This window comes from Patella vulgata, chromosome 5 (genome assembly GCF_932274485.2).
Source record: "Patella vulgata chromosome 5, xgPatVulg1.2, whole genome shotgun sequence".
Lineage (NCBI taxonomy): Eukaryota > Metazoa > Mollusca > Gastropoda > Patellidae > Patella > Patella vulgata.
Genome location: NC_065883.2, coordinates 38,803,662 through 38,825,166, shown reverse-complemented (window position 1 = coordinate 38,825,166; position 21,505 = coordinate 38,803,662). Strand labels below are relative to the sequence as shown.

General features: G+C 36.5%; 1 protein-coding gene across 1 annotated transcript in view; it reads right to left on the bottom strand.

Annotated features, from left to right (window-relative positions):
- Positions 1–21,505, bottom strand: part of LOC126820663 (WD repeat, SAM and U-box domain-containing protein 1) — a 153,458-nt gene that overhangs the window by 20,745 nt on the left and 111,208 nt on the right. Inside the window, exon 8 of the mRNA XM_050548788.2 lies at positions 14,600–14,706. Coding sequence (XP_050404745.1) covers positions 14,600–14,706 — 107 coding nt within the window. The remainder of the gene's footprint in view (positions 1–14,599; positions 14,707–21,505) is intronic.

Here is a 21,505-nt window from a genome sequence, read left to right as displayed (position 1 = left end):
GTATGTTCACAGATGAAGAACTTATCGCCCCAATAGAACCACTGAGCTGCATGTGCGACACCCAATAGCACCATACACGTGGGAGGGGTTCATTGTCAAATTTTACACTTCAAGGAAGGGTTGAGGATAACTGCCGTTTGCTGGTTTATCCTATCAATGTTTGCTTTCCTATCGGTTCTTGCAGAAGATTTACTGTTTAGTGTATCTATGCTTTAGTGTGTTACGTTTAATTTGATCGGCAGATGTGGTCGTCGATGTCAACGTCAACCGACAACACTGCAAGAATTGGTCGTGGCACTGCAAGAGGAGTGGGTCAGATTGCCCCAAATCATGATTGGATGGTTGATTAGGAGCATGCCACGACGAATTGCTGAATGTCTTGAGGATTGGTGGAGCAATTACTCATTATTAAGACAAAAATCAAAAACGTCCATTTTCACTTTTGACAGTGTATCTCTTTGTGGTTCTTGCATAAGATTTACTGTTTAGCGTATCTATATGCTTTAGTGCGTTACGTTTAATTTGATCGGCAGACGTGTTCGTCGATGTCAACGTCAACCGACAACACTGCAAGAATTGGTCGTGGCACTGCAAGAGGAGTGGGTCAGATTGCCCCAAATCGTGATTGGACGGTTGATTAGGAGCATGCCACGACGAATTGCTGAATGTCTTGAGGATTGGTGGAGCAATTACTCATTATTAAGACAAAAATCAAAAACGTCCATTCTCACTTTTGACAGTGTATCTCTTTGCAAGTGAAATGGGGCGGTCAGATAAGCCGCCCATATGAACTGTTTATGTTCATGTGTAGGCAATTGGCCTGATATTAACATACTATCACTGAGAAGTAGTAATAATAGTGTTATTTGTACGTTTAGGGCATAGATATCTACCGGTTTTGGTAAATTTGTATGAATATCGGTAAAATTCTAATTATCGCAACAAATCTAATACGAAAGAGGCTAAAATCTGTAGAAACGGAGTGTTAATTAACATAGTGAGAAATTGACTGAAAGGTGAATTAATTATCGCTAGTGGTGAAAATCTCTGCGACAGTGTGTTTTCTGTACTAGGTGCGTTAATTAACGAACAGGTTAAACACGACTGACACGGTTAAGGCTGTGCAAAAATATTGATATAATCGATAATCGGTAGAAGTTATTTAGCGATACGATAATCGATATTGAAATTCAAATATCGATTATCAGTATACATGTATTTACCTTCTGACGGCAAGTTACGGTCACTTTCACATGACTGAACTTGCCGTATTCTGGCATTAGCAGACGAATGAATGAATACACAACGTCAACCCAACAACTATTTTCCCCCTCTGCTTACAAACTGGCACATTTTAAATACATATTATTGTAAAAAACTAAACTTTAAGATTAAATACATTATTTTAATTTTTTCGTTGTTTTTGTTGTTATTAGTTGAAACTAAAATAGGTCACGCACTTTGTGAACAATGACAATCGCACGTGATATATAGTAAAATTAGAATTATCTCCCTTCTTTGCTCTTGATTGATTTGTAGAGAAATCGTCTGCTTTCACGATAAAACTAATTGTATTATTAATGATCAACTCAGCTTTTATTACTAAATCATGTCAGATACAGCCCATACAAAACACGTTTTTGACTTCCCGGGAAAGGCAAAAAGCCAGGTATGGAATTAATTGTTTTGGTTTTTACGGAACTGACGACCGTAAATGTAACAGTTATCTACCTTCATGGACTCTAGTAATGAAGATAAATAACTTCAATTTACTTTCGTTTTTTTTTTATTACGATTGTGTATTGACAGATTGTATAATAATATTAATAAATATAATGTGTTTAAATAAACAGTAATAAAGACTGAAGATGTTTTGGAATATTTTTATTATACAATATTATTATTAAACATGACTGTTGAAGAACAAATACAACAAAATAGTGGTAGCCTGTGTTGACCAACACAAATAAATAACAGGTTGGTAAAGTTTGGTTTTTTCGGAAAAATGATAATCGATTATTATCGATAATCGCCGACAAATTCTTGGCGATAATCGATATTGAAATTTCATATCAATTCCCAGCCTTAGACACAGTGTGTATTCTTTGTTTGGTGAGTTTTCTCAATAGTGTGTTATAACTGCACCAAAAGTGTCTTATCAGGTTTAATCTGACGTGTAGGTGTCAAATCTAAATTAACCGTGCGATTTATTATTCAACCATGTGTTTTATGCAGATCGGTCTTTGTTAAGGGTAGGTCTTTATACATGGATTTATACGTGTTGTAGTTACATATGTGCCTTCTTTAATCTATGCGTATTTCATTTGTTGATGAATACTATGTGTTTTATACTGCGTACCATTGTCTGGCTGCAGTTATTTATATTTCTTGTCTTTTTGTGGGTTTCATTTGTTAACATTATCGTGGTACCACTGAACTATAACTATAAATGCATATTTCTTAAAATCGGTCGCACGCAATATCGTTATTTACCGATATCCCGCCAAACCTCCATTTGATTATCCGATATATTCTAATCTCTATTGATATCAGATGCTCTAATCTGTTTTGAAAGCACAAATATAAACCAAAAATCTCGCAATTAATGATAACCTGTAAGTTTCGTTGCCGTTATGTTTTATAAATGTATTTCTTACCTGGGTCGTAAATAGGGCTATCCAAGAAAACAGAATTCTTTTTTTTTTATTTTATTTAAATGACAGTAGCAGGCCTTCAGCCCAAAGTACATGTGATATTATTCAATATACATGGTTATAAGTATAATGATTATAACACAGTTACATAGAATCATATAATAAAGTGCATAAATCGCTGATAACATAGGGGTTGTATTTGATTTAGTAGCATTTCATACTTCTAAGTGATTTAGAGTAAATTATCTAAATACTTTTTCCTTAGTCTCATACCCATATCAATGTATTCAGCTAAATTACTAGATGGGTTACTTATGATTTGAATATATGACGTCATACAATTATAAAACTTTTGTTTAATATCATACCTTTTTCTAAGACTAGAATAAAGTGGACATTCAAATATAAAGTGAATTTCATTCTCTATAATACTATTTTTAAAAGTGTTGTTACAATATAGACATATTCTTTTTTCTCTATCAACATTTTGCCATCGACCTGTTTCAATTGCTAGTTTGTGTCAGCAACATCTAAACCTTGCAATAATGTTTCTATGACTTTTACTTAGTGTGCTTAATATATAGGGTTCACAGAACAGGCTTAACTTATAGTTTTTATAGAGGCAAAGTTTTTCACAGCTTTGTAGGTTTTCATGCCATGACTGATACCAGGTATCATTGAGTCTCTGTTTTAAAGTTTTCAGAAATATAGTTACATCTGTTACACCTTGTGAAATCCAAGCATAGCTAAGGCCTAAATTATCTAAACAAGATTTGACATGTGATGCCCATGTTTGTCTACCAGAGCAATGTAATTTATAGAGCATGTCATAACAGGCCTTGGGATATCTATCTGAAGGCATAAAACATATCTTAAGCCAATATTTGATCATGTTATATTTATGTAAAACATGTATAGGATTTCTACCAAGTTCACCATAGATAGATAGTTTAGGTACATTTGAATTCAGTGACAAGAGTCTTCTACAAAACTTTAAATGGACAGCTTCTATGCAGTGATATGTTTCATATCCCAATACATCTGACCCATATGTTAGGACAGGTATTACCATTCTATCAAAAAGAAATAATGAATTCAGTATACTGAGTTTTTCATTTATACAAAAAGCATACAGCATATTCATTGCCTTCTCTCCTTGCTGGGCTAAGTGGTTACAACATTTGCTCCACGAAAGTTTTGGTGTAAAGAATACACCAAGATATTTATAAGCAGATACTGACTCGATTACCTCCCCTTGATAGAAACATTTCTCATACTGCTTTATAATGCCACCTCTTCTAAAAACAATAATTTTGGTCTTAGATAAATTAATTTTCATGCCATATTTTATACAGAATTCACTAATACAATTTATTTCTTTTTGTAATCTCCCGACGGTGTCTGACACAGACGCTATATCATCTGCATAACATAGTGCTGAAATGTTTTCCACAGATTCATTTACATAGGTTCCTACACAGTTATTCAGATTTAACATTTCTAGTAACTCGTTCAGAAATAAAGTAAAAAATATCGGGCTTAGCATGCAGCCCTGTCTTGTTCCCATGCTACAATTAAAATAGTCTGACAACAGTAACTTATCAGTTTGGACACATGATTTAAGTTGAGAATACATGGAGGTTATTACACAGAAAAATCTGCCCTTCATACCATTTTTTAACAGAATATAGTGTAGGTGACAGTGTGAAATACAGTCGTACGCTTTCGAAAAATCAACATATAAGCAATAGAAACAACCTTTTTTACGTGTGAGGTATTTTTGAAACAGAGCATATAAACAGAAAATATTATCAGAGGTACTATAACCTTTTCTAAAACCTGACTGTTCCTCATATAATATATCCTCGGCTTCACACATTTCAGACAGACGGGTGTTTAGGATTTTAGTGAATACTTTCCCTATGACTGATAATAAAGAAATCCCTCTGTAGTTTCCAGGATCAGTCTTCTCACCCTGCTTATGTAATGGAACAATGACGGCTTTACACCACAATTCTGGATAATTGCCACTCTGTAAGATTGTGTTGAACAGTGTGGTTAGAAGTGGGAGCAAAAGGAGCATAGAGTGCCTTACGTGCTCATTCAGAATTCCATCTGGACCTGGGGCTTTTCCACTGGGTAGACTATTTATGGCACTTTCTATCTCATTAACATTAATCGGTTCATCTAAAATACAACCATCCATCTCTTCATTCTTGTTAATATCACAGTCTTCAACACATCTAGTGACGTATTCTGTGAACTCTGGATCATGTTCATATTTCGTATTATTATACAAACCATTGAAGTATGTATACCAATCATCTGGAGAAATACTGCTTGTAGTTTTGGTTCCTCTTATATATCTCTTCAGACTTCTCCATAGTTGTACAGTATCTGTGGTATTAATAGGTAATATCTGTGACAGATCATATTTTATTTCTTTGTTTTCTTTCTTCATGTTACATACAATTTTGAACTTGTTCCTTGCTTTTTTGTAATTAGCTAAGTCATCATCTGTATTTGACAATCTCCATCTGTTTAGTAACATATATTTGTTGTTTTTACTCAAATTACATTCATTATCCCACCATATTGGTTGTTTCTCTGTGGTGTGAAGTTTTACTGGATTTCTACATATCATCATTCCACTGTGTTTAGCAGCATTAGATATGGCTTCATGTAATAATAGAACCATACCATTGGTATCCCCGCTATCTTTACACTCTAGAAAGGAAATGTGCAGGTCAGCATTCAAATACTTTTTAACATTATTCACAAAATTATCTGCTTGATTAGCTTTCCATTTAAGCCTGTGCCATGGTTTCGATGCTTCATATGATTTTAGGTTTTTCTTTGCCATAAGTTTCACAGAGCAGCATAAGGGAAAGTGGTCAGAGGTATCATAGTCTGCAATCTCAAAGCCAGTTATATTGTTATACAGGGATGTGGATGCTATTATATAATCATTTACACTTTATCCGACATGGGAAACAAATGTAAAATTTCCATCTTGATCATTGGGTGCACGTCCGTTTAGCATGTGGATATCAAAAGATTTACAAATAGATAAAAGCGATCTTCCAAAGCTGTTAACTACCTTGTCTTTCGATTTTCTGTTTATGTCAAAATCATCTGTGTCATATTCTACATCTATAAATCTTGTATCATCATTCTGGATAAAGTCTTGTTCTTCTCCAACACGTGCGTTTAGGTCTCCTGCAACTAGATACTGGACATTACAATCATATCGCAATAAGATTTCGTTTAAATTGTTTTCTAGATTGATTATACCATCTGGTTCAAATTCTACCTCATATATCACTGACTTGCTAGGAGAAATGTAAATGAAACAAAAGACTGTTTGAATATCTATTGAAAACTTATTTGAGATAAAGTATATTCCATTACTGAAATGATTACAGATTCTCTTAAAATGACAACTAATACATTTCTTGATATATACACATATACCCCCAGATAATCTACCTTTCCCCTTATAATTTCTCACTATGGCATGATGTTCGTACCCTTTAAGTAAGTTTGAATAATCGTTTGTACTCTTACACCATGTTTCATATAATGCTATAACATCATACCTATATAAATAACAAATAAATTCATCATTAATGTGGGATTTTAAGCCATTAATGTTCCAGGACAGAATATTAATGCTTGACATAGAAAAACAGTCAGGGCTTATATTTACAAGGTCATCACATGCAAATGGGCCTTGGCCACACCCCTATTTGTTGTTCATCCAGTCTAGCTGGGGACATTTTCCTAGTGCAATGATACTATCTTTATCTAGATCAAACCCATATGAATTACTTCCAATTATAAGTGTGTCATTGCGTAAGTAGATCTTTTCTTTCTCCCCTACTAGCTTTTACGAAGATTGGATAAAGTTTTGACCGGATTTTTTGCACTTCAGGGCTAAAGTCCTCTTTCACGAACACAGTAGATTTGTAAACACTTTTCTTGAATGTTTCTGGATTGTTTGTTCTTGATTGCCTGAATGCATTTAATGCTGCACATCTTTGTTTAAATCTACCGAACTGGACGCAGATTGGTCTGTTATTTGTTTCTGTTTTCTTTCCTAGTCGAACAGCTCTTTCAATTGGAAACGTGGCATCATCATTTGCATCTAGTTCAAGACTATCACATAAATAGTAGCGAACGGCAGCTTCTGACAAGGACAGATGTCTAGTCCTTCGGATAAGAAGAAAAACGTAAAAGATCTCTTGGCAGTTGGAATTCGATGTAAGAGTAGGCGATAGTGGCGTATGTCCGTCTCTCATTAGCCCAGCATAGGAGCAGAACAGTAGGACGTTAAACCCCATTTCATTTCTCTCGATGTATTCAATTTTAACACTCCGCCAAACCATTCAACCTGACGAAGAGCGAGTCGTTTGTATCAACAGAATGGTCCCAATCAGGCACTCAATCACCAAATTGAGCACACGGTGGCGACACAAAACGACATCATAATGACGGTTGCTAGGAAGTATCAAAATTCTAACATGTAAAGCGACAATGAAGTAGACATTTTTCATCTTAATAATAGAAATAAGATGAAACAGAATTAAAATTTACTTTGAACAAATAAAGAAGTTGGGTTATACATTGTCTTAATTTAGAAATTACATGAATGGAAGTTAGAAATTACATGAATGGAAGTTAGAAATTACATGAATGGAAGTAAGAAATTAGACGATAGCATGTTAGAATTTTGAATCTCATATACCGCCATAAATTCCAGCCTCTTGAATAATTTGAGCTTTCACATCTATAGTTTTTTCTGCAAAGGCTGAAGAAGCCATCGCTTTAATAAAGTCTGCACAGAAAATGTTAGCAGAATCAAACCTTAGACTTCACAAGGTAGTGTCAAATGTTCCTGCCATAACGCAAGACGACAGAGCTAAAGGTTTAAAAGACCTAGACTTTACTAATGATAAGTTGCCTGTCCAACGTTCATTGGGGGTACAATGGGATCTTGATGAAGATGTATTCACATTTCAAGCCATCAACAAAGACAAACCTTACACTCATTGTATGATCCTTTTGGATTTGCAGCACCTTATGTCATCGTTGGTAAGAAGATACTACAAACCTTGATACTACTGGGTAACACTAAAGACATTCCACTCAACTGGGATGATCCACTTCCCACAGATTTGGAAATTGAATGGGATACATGTAATAAAGACCTAGAGACTATTAACAGCGTCAACGTGCAACGTTGCTTCAAGCCTACAAAATTTGGAACCGTTACAAGAATAGAGCTCCATGCCTTTTGTGATGCCAGTCAGGATGCAATCGGAGTAGTTGTTTATCTACGTATGTTCAATGACAAAGACCAGGTGTGGATTTCATTTATTAAAGCATCTGCCAAAGTAAAGCCACAGAAACGTGTTACTATTCAAAGAATGGAACTATCTGCCGCTGTACTGTTAGTTAACACAGTAAGAGACATTAAAAAAGACTTAGAGTATCAAATAGACGATACATTTTACTACACAGATTCTAAAGTCGTTTTTGGATACATCATGAATGAAAGTAAACAGATCTTCATGTATGTTGCTAATAGGGTAGAAATCATTCGCAACCAATCATCACCTACGACTTGGAGGTACATAAATACAGAAACTAATCCAGCAGATATTGTAACACGTGGGTGTTCTGTCTCCAAGCTCATTAAGGGAAACTGGTTCACAGGTCCTGAATTCTTGTGGACTCCTCAGAGGAATATACCGTTTGAATCATTCTCTCTGCACGATGAAAATGACGACGAACTGCGCCCAGAAGTTAAAGTTAGTAAGATCTTGGGGAACATCCATGATGCCTGTGCACTATGTGCATACTTCAAACGCTTTGAAGACTGGAACAAACTTTGCAGAAGTGTAGCCCTTTTAAAGCTTTTTGTTAGAATGCGAATGCAACCACCAGAGAATAGAGCAAGTTTCGACACAAAGCTGAATCCTAAGATAATAAAACAAGCCGAAGACGTCATCATCAGTCATGTTCAGTACAACGTCTTCTTAAAAGAGATCTCCATTCTGAAAGATAAAGAAATTGATGTTTCTAAGAAGAGCCCACTCAAAGGTTTACCACTTCAAGACTTGGATCCCTTCATCCATATAGATGGTTTGCTCAGGGTTGGTGGACGCTTGAGACGAGCACAGTGGCCTCTTCCAGAGAAACATCCAGCGATATTACCCAAAAATGACCATATCACTTCTCTTTTAATACGCCACTATCATGAGGCTACACATCACCAGGGAAGACTGATTACACATGATAAAATTAGACAATCAGGATTTTGGATCATAAGCAGGCAACGGTTAGTCAGTAGTTACATAAGAACCTGTTTTAGGTGTAACTTTCTTCATCGCCCTTGTGAGACACCAAAGATGGCTGACCTTCCCGATGATCGTTTACAATCGTCAGCACCTTTCAGTTATGTTGGTATGGATGCATTTGGGCCATGGGAAATCACAACTAGAAAAACCTGTGGTGGATCAGCTTGTAGCAAGCGCTGGGGTTTGATCTTTACTTGCCTAAACAGTAGAGCCATCCACATAGAAATTGTTGAATCCATGGATACCTCATCATTCATTAATGGCCTATGTCGTTTTATTGCATTACGTGGACCTGTCACTGTTCTACGGTCAGACCAAGGCACAAACTTTATAGGAGCTAGAGCTGAGTTAACAGAGGCACTCAAGGAAATAACGAACAAACGAATTAGACAATTCCTAATACAGCACGATTGTGAATGGAAATTTAACCCACCTCATGCATCACATTTCGGAGGCATCTGGGAGTGCCAGATTGGTACATTAAGAAGAGTTTTAGACGGTATGCTTCTTGAGTTAGGTAAAGCTCAACTGACTCATGATCTACTAATTACCTTAATGGCAGAGGCTGCTGCAATAGTCAACTCGCGCCCAATTACAGAAGTAGCCACAGATGTCAATGAACCTCAACCACTCTCACCAGCAAATATCTTAACGATGAAGAAACACCCTTATCTTCCACCCCCAGGTGAATTCACTAGGCCAGATCTGTAGTGTCGAAAACAATGGCGCAGAGTTTAATATTTGTCAGATCAATTCTGGTTACGATGGCAAAGAGAGTACATCCAAAATCATCAACAGAGAAAAAAGTGGAAAAGCTCAAGTCCAAATATTAAAGTAAACGATATTGTTTTGATTTGAGATAAGAAGTCCATAAGGGGAGTATGGCCCAAAGGACGCGTAACTAAAATCAAAGAAAGCGAAGATAATCTTTTAAGTGGGGAGTGTGGTGTTATTTTATTAGGACTGTCATAATAGTTATGGACCTTTCTTTTTATTTTATAATTATATGTATTTTTACAATGTACATTCCTGCTTCTATTTTAAGGTATTTGTGATTCAATAGTGTCCATCATTTAAATGCGAATTACTCACGTAAAACGGAAGTAGATTATGTATTGTTTTCCCGCCATGAGAGCAGTAATTTTTCATTGTTGTAAGGCAGGGAATGTGGCTGAACAGTGTTTTACCGCAGCCCAAGATTGATTAATGTCAGCAAAGATAGTTTTTATTCTTTCGCCAGGGAAGTGCGTAAGCTAACTGGGTAGACAGGTCTCGGCGAGTAAAGGCTCTGCGGTGTCGTTCGTGCCGGTGAGACAGGACATATAGGGACACATATTTAATATGCCATAGCTTAAAATACAAATAATATTGTTCATACTGTATTAATAGGCCTTTAACAAATAGATCATGCTATAACCCTATTCTAAACCCATATCCATAATTAACGAATTGTTTTTCAAGTTTTTAGATTTCGAAGCACACACAATTAAGCAGAATTCACAGTAAAAACAAAGCCACAAATTACTACCGCTTATTATGAAAATTGTTTCAAATAAAGCGACCGAAATAACAAAAGACACCAAAGTGATTTCCAAAGGTGATTGCATGCTTTTATAAATAGCACAAGCTAGGCGACATGTGGAGACATGTGGAGCCATGTCTAGCCTGTGCTCTCGATTTATACATGCAACGGATGCGATGTAAAGTCTGAAATATGCCGGTTGAATTATTCTTTGATCAAGAATTTCTTTATTACATAACTTCGATTTCCATTCACAATAAGCTGCACATCAATATCTCTTTTCGGGACTGAGAGTTAGATTTCTTTACGTTTGATTAATTGTCCAAGAAGGGTCATTTAAATAAGCTGTTGAAAGAAGGGAACCAAACATACCCTAATGCAAATATATCGGGAAGACATGTAAATCAAAAGATAGGTTGCCAGGCAACGAAACATACGCCAACAGCAGCTAAATCGTCCGAGCGGTCGACAAGGGTTGTCGCATATTTATTCCTTTGTAGGTAATTGGGGGCCTTTAAAAGACAGTTCCATACAGATCAGATTATAATTTTTGCTGTTTGAGGGTTCACAAGGTTCTACAAATTGAAACAAGGGTCTCAACTCTGGAAGTAATCTACAGAAATTGTTGAAATTTTACAGGCTTTTTCATTTCACAAATTTAAATGATGCATATAAATTTCATAAATATCGGATGATAACTTTCATCAATCGAGCATTAACAAGGATGAACAAAGTCAAACAATGGCAATAACTCTAGAATTAATAAAGGCTTCACAAGGTTAAACAAAGTGAAACAAGGGCCATAACTCTAGATGTAATAAACGGAAATTGCTGAAATTCAATTGGCTTATTTGTTTTTTCTAATTTAAATATTGCATATAAATTTCACAAAGATCGGATGTTAATTTTTGGCATAAGAGCGTTCACAAGGTTCAACAAAGTGAAACAAGGGCCATAACTCTAGAAGTTATAAACGGAAATTATTGAAATTAAATAAGCTTCTTTGTTTCACTAATTTAAATAATGCATAAATAATTTCAGAAAGATAGGATGATAACTTTTGGGGTTAGAGCGTGCACAAGGTTAAACAAAGTGAAACAAGGGCCATAACTCTAGAAGTAATAAACAGAAATTGCTGAAATTCAATAGGCGTCTTCGTTTCCCTAATTTAAATATTGCATATAAATTTCACAAAGATCAGATGTTAACTTTTGGTATTAGAGTGTTCACAAGGTTCAACATTGTGAAACAAGGGCCATAACTCTATGCGTTATTAAAGGAAATTATTGAAATTAAATAGGCTTCTTCATCTCACTAATGTAAACAACATATACTATTCAAAAAAAGTAGGGGATATTTGATTTTGGGGGCATAATACTAAAATATGCAAATGACTACGAAAAAAGTCACTATAGAACCTAACAGAAGAAACATTTCCAGTTACATGTGACGCCCAAACGCACCAATAGCTACCGCATGGAATGCAGGTGATGCTTGGGATCATCATGGGGGTCCAACCCAAGATTTGCACGACTCTGACTTTGAATGTTACAGTCATTGTGGCATTGAATTCCAGGGTGGAAACATCAGTTTAATTGTTTTAGTGACCAGAAAACAAATTTTGATATGCGTCGGCTTACCCAAAATGAAAGGTTACGTGCCCTTGGCATGCTACAGATCGGCACAACACAGGCGGTTGTGGCGCAGACGATGAATGTTTCTCAGTCTGTCATAAGCAGGCTATGGTCCAGATACCGTGATACACAATCTGTACAGGACAGACCACGCTCAGGTCGACAACTCAAGCCCAGGATCGATTTATCCGTACCTTGGCCTTGAGAAATCGTGTCATCACAGCAAATCAGATCAGCGCTCGTCTTCAAACAGACACTGGTGTGAGAGTGAGTGGCCAGACGATTCGGAATCGACTGCATAGGGGTCACCTTCGCGCCCGACGTCCTCGCGTGATCCCTTGTTTGAGAGATCATCACATTCAGGCAAGACGTCGTTGGTGTAGGGATCGTCAACACTGGGATAATCGACGCTGGAGCAATGTGATGTTTTCAGATGAGTCAAGGTTCACTGTTGATTTTTTGGACAGACGTAGGAGGGTGTGGCGTCGTCGAAACGAGCGCTTCCAAGACGTTAACGTCATCAGACATGATCGATTTGGGGGTGGTTCTGTTATGGTGTGGGGAGGCATCACTGTTGCTGGAAGAACGGCTTTACATGTTGTTGCAGGCCGTGTTACAGGCCAGTACTACCGGGACAACATCTTGGCAGTCCATGTTGTGCCGTTCGCACGACGTCATGGCCGCCGTTTCATCTTCCAGGATGACAACGCAAGATGTCACAGGGCCAGGATCGTTACAGGTTACCTCCAACAACAGAACATCACCACATTACCTTGGCCAGCACTGAGTCCCGACCTCTCCCCCATCGAGCATGTCTGGGACATGCTTGGACAGAGGTTACGTCAACGTCAACAACGTCCTGCCAATGTCCAAGAACTTGCTGCTGCGTTGCAACAGGAATGGGACAATCTGGACCTAAATGACCTTAGACGTCTCATTAGGAGTATGCCACATCGGATCAATGCTTGTTTGGCAAACAGAGGAGGATTTACCCGTTACTGACTTGGTTGTGATGCTGTGGTAACTTTGCTGTTTGACCCCGGGTATCATTTTACCCTTATAATGGTCAGTCTGTGCCTTACTTAGTCTAACGATCATTTGGAATAAATCGATGAATGTGAACTTCATTTCATTTTGTCATTTGTTTCTTCGTCAGTTTCATTAGGTGACTTTAATAACACTTAAAAATCAAATATCCCCTACTTTTTTTGAATAGTATATATCGATTTTAAAACAATTGAATGATAAGTTTTAGTGTTAGAGCGTTCACAAGAAATTGTGGACGATGGACGGACCGACCGACGGACGGACGCACAGGGGCGACGGCAATATACGTCCACATTTCTATGTGGTCGTATAAAAAGCAGTTTTGTGTGAAAATATGATTACAATATAATGGTGGCTTTGAAAACAGATTCGTTACTCTGATATGGAGATTAGAATATATTGGATAATCAAATTGAGGTTGGTTCGGATATCTGGGAAATGACGATACTGCGTGTGATCAATTTTAAGATATGTGCATTTATAGTTCAGTGGTACGCACGTTAATATTTAAACAAATTAAACCCACAAAAAAGACAAATATATAAACAACTACAGCCCAACTATGGTATGAAGTATAAAACACGTAGTATTCATAAAAAAATGAAATACATATAAGAGCGCATATATGTAACTACAACACGTATAAATCCGTGTATAAAGACCTACATGTGTAGTCTTAATAAAGACCAATCTGCGTAAAAAACACACTCGAATAAGAAATTGCACGGTAAATTTAGATTTGACACCTACGCGTTAGATTAAGCCTGCAAGTCCTTGATAAGACACTTTTGGTGCAGTTATAACACGCTATCGAGAAATCTCACCAAACGAAGAATACACACCGTGTCAGACGTTTTTAACCTGTTTGTTAATAAACGCACCTAGTACAGAAAACACACTGTCGCAGAGATTTTCACCACTAGCAATAATTAATTCACCTTTCAGTCAATTTCTCAGCCCCTGTTAATTAACACACTGTATCTACAGATTTTAGCCTCTTTTTATTAGATTTGTTGCGATAATTAGAATTTTACCGATATTCATACAAATTTACCAAAATCAGTAGATATCTATGCTCTAAATGTACAAATAACACTATTACTACTTCTCAGTGTATGGTTACCTCTAATAAAAACAGCAGTGCATTTCCGCAGTTTTGTATCCCCTACTTTTTTTGAAGAGTATATATCAGTTTAACTGTTTTAAACAATTATAGTAGTATGAAAGGATCTACATTATTTCAAAAGTTTTTGTTGTAACTGATACTTTCAAAACAGTTTAGATTTCAATGTAGTGTGAAAGGTGTAATAATATTTTTTGTGTGGCATATATCAAGTTTGTCATTCAACATACAGCCATATTCATATAATATTACATTACCCATGATCATTTTAGTGTTGGTTAATTTCCATACCATAATACTTTTATCATTAGAACCAGATGCCAATAGTTGACCATCTCGTGAAAAAGCACAGCATGTAACATATCTAGAAATAAATAATTTTGATTTTTTCTGATGTTGATACATTATAAAGACACCAGAGTTTGATTGTAGGCTTAATTGAAGAGCATTTCATACATTTAGACATACAGAGCAAATAAAAGAGGTAGTTTATTTATATACATTATATACTAATTCCACACAAATCTGAATGATATTGTCCATTATATGATTGTTTACGATTTGGATGCTCAATTACTGTAATGTCAGAGTAGATTTCATCTGATGTCACATACAATACACATCATAGCAACTAATATGCATCAACATCTGGCCTACATTTATTCACACTATTGTCCAATTAAAGATATATTATGGGAGATTAGATAAAGAGCTAGTAGTTCTCACTATAATAGTTAACCAGCGGTTGCCAGGCAAGATACACACATATTTTGCAAGAGATGGATAGCTAAAAAAGAAAGTGATTTTTGTACAATCTGGAGCCATAATTCAGAAGTATGGTCAGATAAGCACAAATGTCGAAAGGAACTAAGATCTTAAGGAGATAGACCAATATTTCAAATTTCGTCAAAATCAGATAAAATTTGTGATCTGTAGAGTGTCCACAAACAAATTGTGGACGGACCTCCGGACATCAAAGGGCGATGACAATATATGTCTACACTAAAATGTGGGCGTATAAAAAGTGATTTTTCGTACAAACAGGGGCCATAATCCAGGAAGTGAAAGTTCAATACATGCAAGTAGGCCTACCGAAAGAAACCCAGATCTTTGGGTTATAATCATACATTCTAATTTTCATCGAAATCTAAGAGTTTTGCTCTACTTGAGCAAAATGTGTGGTTTGGCATTTTACATGAAATACTAATCATGTTGTACTTCTAATAAACTTGAGTTGACAATCTGGAAATAACGTTCCTGACTTGTAACATGGCTGTAAGTGAATTTCAGTGTATAACAGGATTTTTTATTCATTTATTTGAATTAATTTCTTGCATATGATCTTTCCTGGTATAAAATGAACTGGCTGTCCTGACCCCCCCCCCCCCCAACATTTCATTCTAATACATGATATTAGTAATCTTACAATATCTTTGACAATAATGGAAGTATTAAAAGCTGATATCTTCTGCTTTATATACATGTTGCAGACCAACCCTTTCCATTACCTGCTATGGTGTGGTAAAGCAGTAATTATAACCTTGGTAGTTTGGGACAACAGGACTTTTTGATTGAAAAAAAAAGAAAGAGGTTTTAAATAAGTTTATATAATCCACAAACACATAATACAGTATATATATTTTACGATAAGAGAAAAACAAGTAAACAGATGTTGGTTAATCTATCTCAATCTTCTATACCATAAACAATAAAACCATTAAATACCAATTATGATGACATGAGTGATAGCTACCAGTGCCGGACTGGGCCCACCTGTCCACCTGTCCGTGACAGGTGGGCCTAAGCTCATTAAAACAAGTGGGCCTAAGCCTATAAAGAAAAAAGAAAAAAAGAGAAAGAAAAAAGAAAAAGACCTGAAGATTACTTTGGCTATCCTTGAAGCTAAAGAAATAATTTGTTACTTCTTTAGAAAACAATTAATTATCAGTTATCATCACAGAAGTAAATATCATCATAAGCTTGTGAGGTTCAGGGGCTTATGATGATATTCGTTTACTTCTGTGAGTTAGAAGAGTCTCGCTATATTCTGTGATGTGCGTCAACAGAACTGTCAAATACGTGTACTGTATGTATATTATAATCTGCATTATTTTAGTCACGGAGAATAAAAGGTTTTTTGTTTTTGACACTCAAGAGAATTCTCAAATTCATCTAATGATAGTGCTCTTAGGTCATTCTGTTATCTAATTGTATCAGGAAATCAAAAATTTGCCTTCTTCTGCTTTGGTCTGAAATGCTTGAATAATGGGTTTGCGGTTGTCAATTTTCAAAATTTTCCTGGGGGGAGACCCACCAGTCCGTCACTGATAGCTACAGACACACAAACATATTTTATGCTTGCCCTGAAAATACATACAATAGTTGTCATTATTTTTGTGTACATAACCAATATTTCTGACAATATTACCTTACAGTATTATATATTTATGTACATAATTATATTTCAAACAAACTATTCTCATACTCCACTTTCAAATTTACATAATCAAAAAATTAAATGAAATATTTATAAAGTAATTAGCTTACCCATTTGTGGAATTTTTTAAAATTAATACATGGTATTAGTAATCTTTCAATATCTTTGTCAAATACATAAGAGTACACAAAGATAATATCTTCTGCTTTATACACTGTAACCAGTGTATTGGCCTTTTATCTTTCCAAATTTCATTTTTCTACAGTAATACATGGTATTAGTTTATCAAACAATAGAGAGAGAGAGAAATGGGGTTTAACGTCCACTCGACACAAACTAGGTCATTTCGGGACTAACATATGGCTCAATTTTATTTCAATAATTCACTTGCACGTAGGGTCTTTAGCAGTGGGAGGAACCTGGAGGACTCGGAGAAAACCCATGAGGTTGGACAGACGAACATACTCCTTGGCACGTACAACCGGGAAATCGAAACCACACCAGTTGACTCGATAACAGACCTTATGATACAGCGCGCACGTGCTAACCGTGCTGTGCGGTCTATATTAACACAGGGTACAATTTTATGGATACACAATTACTGAGTTTAATACTAAGCGACCTGTCGATGAGGATACACTCGTCTTTATCAAGCCCGTCTCTCTCTCAGCAAATTTCAGCACCCTGCCCAACCTTCAACCCGACGAAGGACCAGTCGTTTATATCAACATAATGGTCCTGACCAGGTGCGCAATCACCAAATGAGCACACAGTGGTGACACCAAACAACTTCATAATGATGGTTGATAGGTAGAATGTAAAAATTCTAAATTCGTTGATGTTGATGCTAAACGTGTAAAGCATCAATGAAGAAGACGTTTTTCGTCTAAATAATAGAAATCCAGATGTCTTCATGCCTAATAATCGTAACCAAGCGGAGATGAGATTTAGAGGCCTTCTCAAGAACTTTGCACGTGATGGTCAGTTGAAAGCAGACTACATAGAGTTTATGACCAAGATAATAGAAAGAGGTCATGCATCACCCGCATCTAAAGAAAAACCTAAAGATGGAAAGTCATGGTTCCTTCCTCATTTTGGAGTCTACCATCCAAAGAAGAAATCACAAATAAGAGACGTATTTGACTCCTCAGCAGAGTATGCTGGAACATCTTTAAACTCAGAATTGCTTGCTGGCCCCGACCTTATGAATAGACTACAAGGAAGGTTACACAGATTTCGCCAGGAAGAGGTCGCAATCATGTGCGATATTGAACAGATGTTTCACAGTTTTCATGTGGATAAAGACCACAGAAACTTTCTACAATTCCTTTGGTTTAAAGACAGTGATCCTGCAATACCTGTAATAGATTACCATATGAAAGTACATCTATTTGGTAACGGACCTAGTCCAACCATAGCAACCTTTGGACTAAGAAAGTCAGCCGATGAGTCAGCACATAAATTCGTACATGAAGAATTCTATGTAGATGATGGTGTTTATTCCTGTCAGACACCAGAAGAAGCCATCGCTTTAATAAAGTCTGCACAGAAAATATTAGCAGAATCAAACCTTAGACTTCACAAGGTAGTGTCAAATATTCCTGCCATAACGCAAGACGACAGAGCTAAAGGTTTAAAAGACCTAGACTTTACTAATGATAAGTTGCCTGTCCAACGTTCATTGGGGGTACAATGGGATCTTGATGAAGATGTATTCACATTTCAAGCCATCAACAAAGACAAACCTTACACTCATTGTATGATCCTTTTGGATTTGCAGCACCTTATGTCATCGTTGGTAAGAAGATACTACAAACCTTGATACTACTGGGTAACACTAAAGACATTCCACTCAACTGGGATGATCCACTTCCCACAGATTTGGAAATTGAATGGGATACATGGAATAAAGACCTAGAGACTATTAACAGCGTCAAAGTGCAACGTTGCTTCAAGCCTACAAAATTTGGAACCGTTACAAGAATAGAGCTCCATGCCTTTTGTGATGCCAGTCAGGATGCAATCAGAGTAGTTGTTTATCTACGTATGTTCAATGACGAAGACCAGGTGTGGATTTCATTTGTTAAATCATCTGCCAAAGAAAAGCCACAGAAATGTGTTACTATTCAAAGAATGGAACTATCTGCCGCTGTACTGTTAGTTAACAAAGTAAGAGACATTAAAAAAGACTTAGAGTATCAAATAGACGATACATTTTACTACACAGATTCTAAAGTCGTTTTTGGATACATCATGAATGAAAGTAAACAAATCTTCATGTATGTTGCTAATAGGGTAGAAATCATTCGCTACCAATCATCATCTACGACTTGGAGGTACATAAATACAGAAACCAATCCAGCAGATATCGCAACCCGTGGGTGTTCTGTCTCCAAGCTCATTAAGGGAAACTGGTTCACAGGTCCTGACTTCTTGTGGACTCCTCAGAGGGATATACCGTTTGAATCATTCTCTCTGCACGATGAAAATGATGAAGAACTGCGTCCAGAAGTTAAAGTTAGTAAGATCTTGGGGAACATCCATGATGCCTGTGCACTATGTGCATACTTCAAACGCTTTGAAGACTGGAACAAACTTTGCAGAAGTATAGCCCTTTTAAAGCTTTTCGTTAGAATGTGAATGCAACCACCAGAGAATAGAGCAAGTTTCGATACAAAGCTGAATCCTAAGATAATAAAACAAGCCGAAGACGTCATCATCAGTCATGTTCAGTACAACGTCTTCTTAAAAGAGATCTCCATTCTGAAAGATAAAGAAATTAATGTTTCTAAGAAGAGCCCACTCAAAGGTTTACCACTTCAAGACTTGGATCCCTTCATCCATATAGATGGTTTGCTCAGGGTTGGTGGACGCTTGAGACGAGCACAGTGGCCTCTTCCAGAGAAACATCCAGCGATATTACCCAAAAATGACCATATCACTTCTCTTTTAATACGCCACTATCATGAGGCTACACATCACCAGGGAAGACTGATTACACATGGTAAAATTAGACAATCAGGATTTTGGATCATAAGCGGGCAACGGTTAGTCAGTAGTTACATAAGAACCTGTTTTAGGTGTAACTTTCTTTGTCGCCCTTGTGAGACAACAAAGGCCACCGTGATATGACCAGTGGAGGATTCCTTCCATGTGCTGGCAATAACCAGCAGCATTTCTCTTTCTGTTCTTCAAAGATATACCCTGAAGAATATAATCTGCAAACATGCATAAATAAACACCACCGTCATAACCATTGTATAGTTATGTTTCTTTCCATTATTGTTTTCCATGTGTTTGATCATACTGTCTCAATCTCATTAATAAAACTGAGTAGTGTGTTCAAACATACAGCACCTCTACTACAACTTCCAAGTGATGACCTTAAACACTGTGTATCAATGTAAAGTCAATCGGATATTAACTTTAGCCTCTAGAGCGTCCACAAGATTTTTCAAAGAGATCAAGGGCCATAACTCTGGCAGTAATTATCGGAAATCGCTGGAAATTAATAGGCTTCTTCGTCTCATGACCTTAAACACTGTGTATAAATTTAAAGTCAATCGGATATTAACTTTAGCCTCTAGAGCGTCCACAAGATTTTTCAAAGTGATCAAGGACCATAACTCTGGCAGTAATTATCGGAAATTGCTGAAAATCAATAGGCTTCTTCGTCTCATGACCTTAAACACTGTGTATCAATTTAAAGTCAATCAGATATTAACTTTAGCCTCTAGAGCGTCCACAAGATTTTTCAAAGTGATCAAGGGCCATAACTCTGGCAGTAATTATTGAAAATCGCTGAAAATAAATAGGCTTATTCGTCTCATGACCTTAAACACTGTGTATAAATTTAAAATCAATCAGATATTAACTTTAGCCTATAGCCTATGTGGTCGTATAAAAAAAGCGATTTTTCATACAATCAGGGGCCATAATCCTGGTAGTTAAGGTCTGAAATGCGCGAATATCGAATGGGACGGAGATATTTCGGATATAAAGATATATCAAAATTAGATAGAAATTGTGATTTCTAGAGGGTCCACAACCTTAGTATTACATACTTTTATACTATTTGCAAACAAGGCAGTTTCGGTCAAATTTACAAGTTTTTCAAAATGGGATAAAAATTGTGACCTCCACAAGCTTATAACATGAATCTACATGGTCCAGCAGTTTTGGTCCCATTTTCACGAAATTTGAACTCAACCATCCTTACGGTGCAACGGTGATATATTCAAAAGTTTTTTTTAATTGGATAAAAATTGATACCCATAGAGGAACCACAAGCTAAAAATGCAATTTTTCATAAAATCAAGGGCCATAATTCAGAAAATTACGATCCGATATGCGTGACTATCGACAGGAACCAAGATCTTTGGGTTATAAACATATATTTGCATCAAAATCAGATCAAAATTGTGACCCCTAGAAGAAGAACCACAACCTCGATATACCATATTTTTACACTATTTGCGTACGAGTGGCATCGGTCATTTTGTGTAGCAGTTTTGGGCCGATTTTCACAAAATTCGAACTCACCTATCATTATGGTGTAAAGGTTATATCGATTAACGTTTTTTTTTTTAAATCGGATAAAAATTGTGGCCTCTAGTGGGTACATATGCTAAAAAAGGGCCATAATACAAGAAGTTCATGGGGCGACGGCCATATTGTCTGGCAGTTTTGGGCCGATTTTCACAAAATTCGAACTCCCCTATCATTA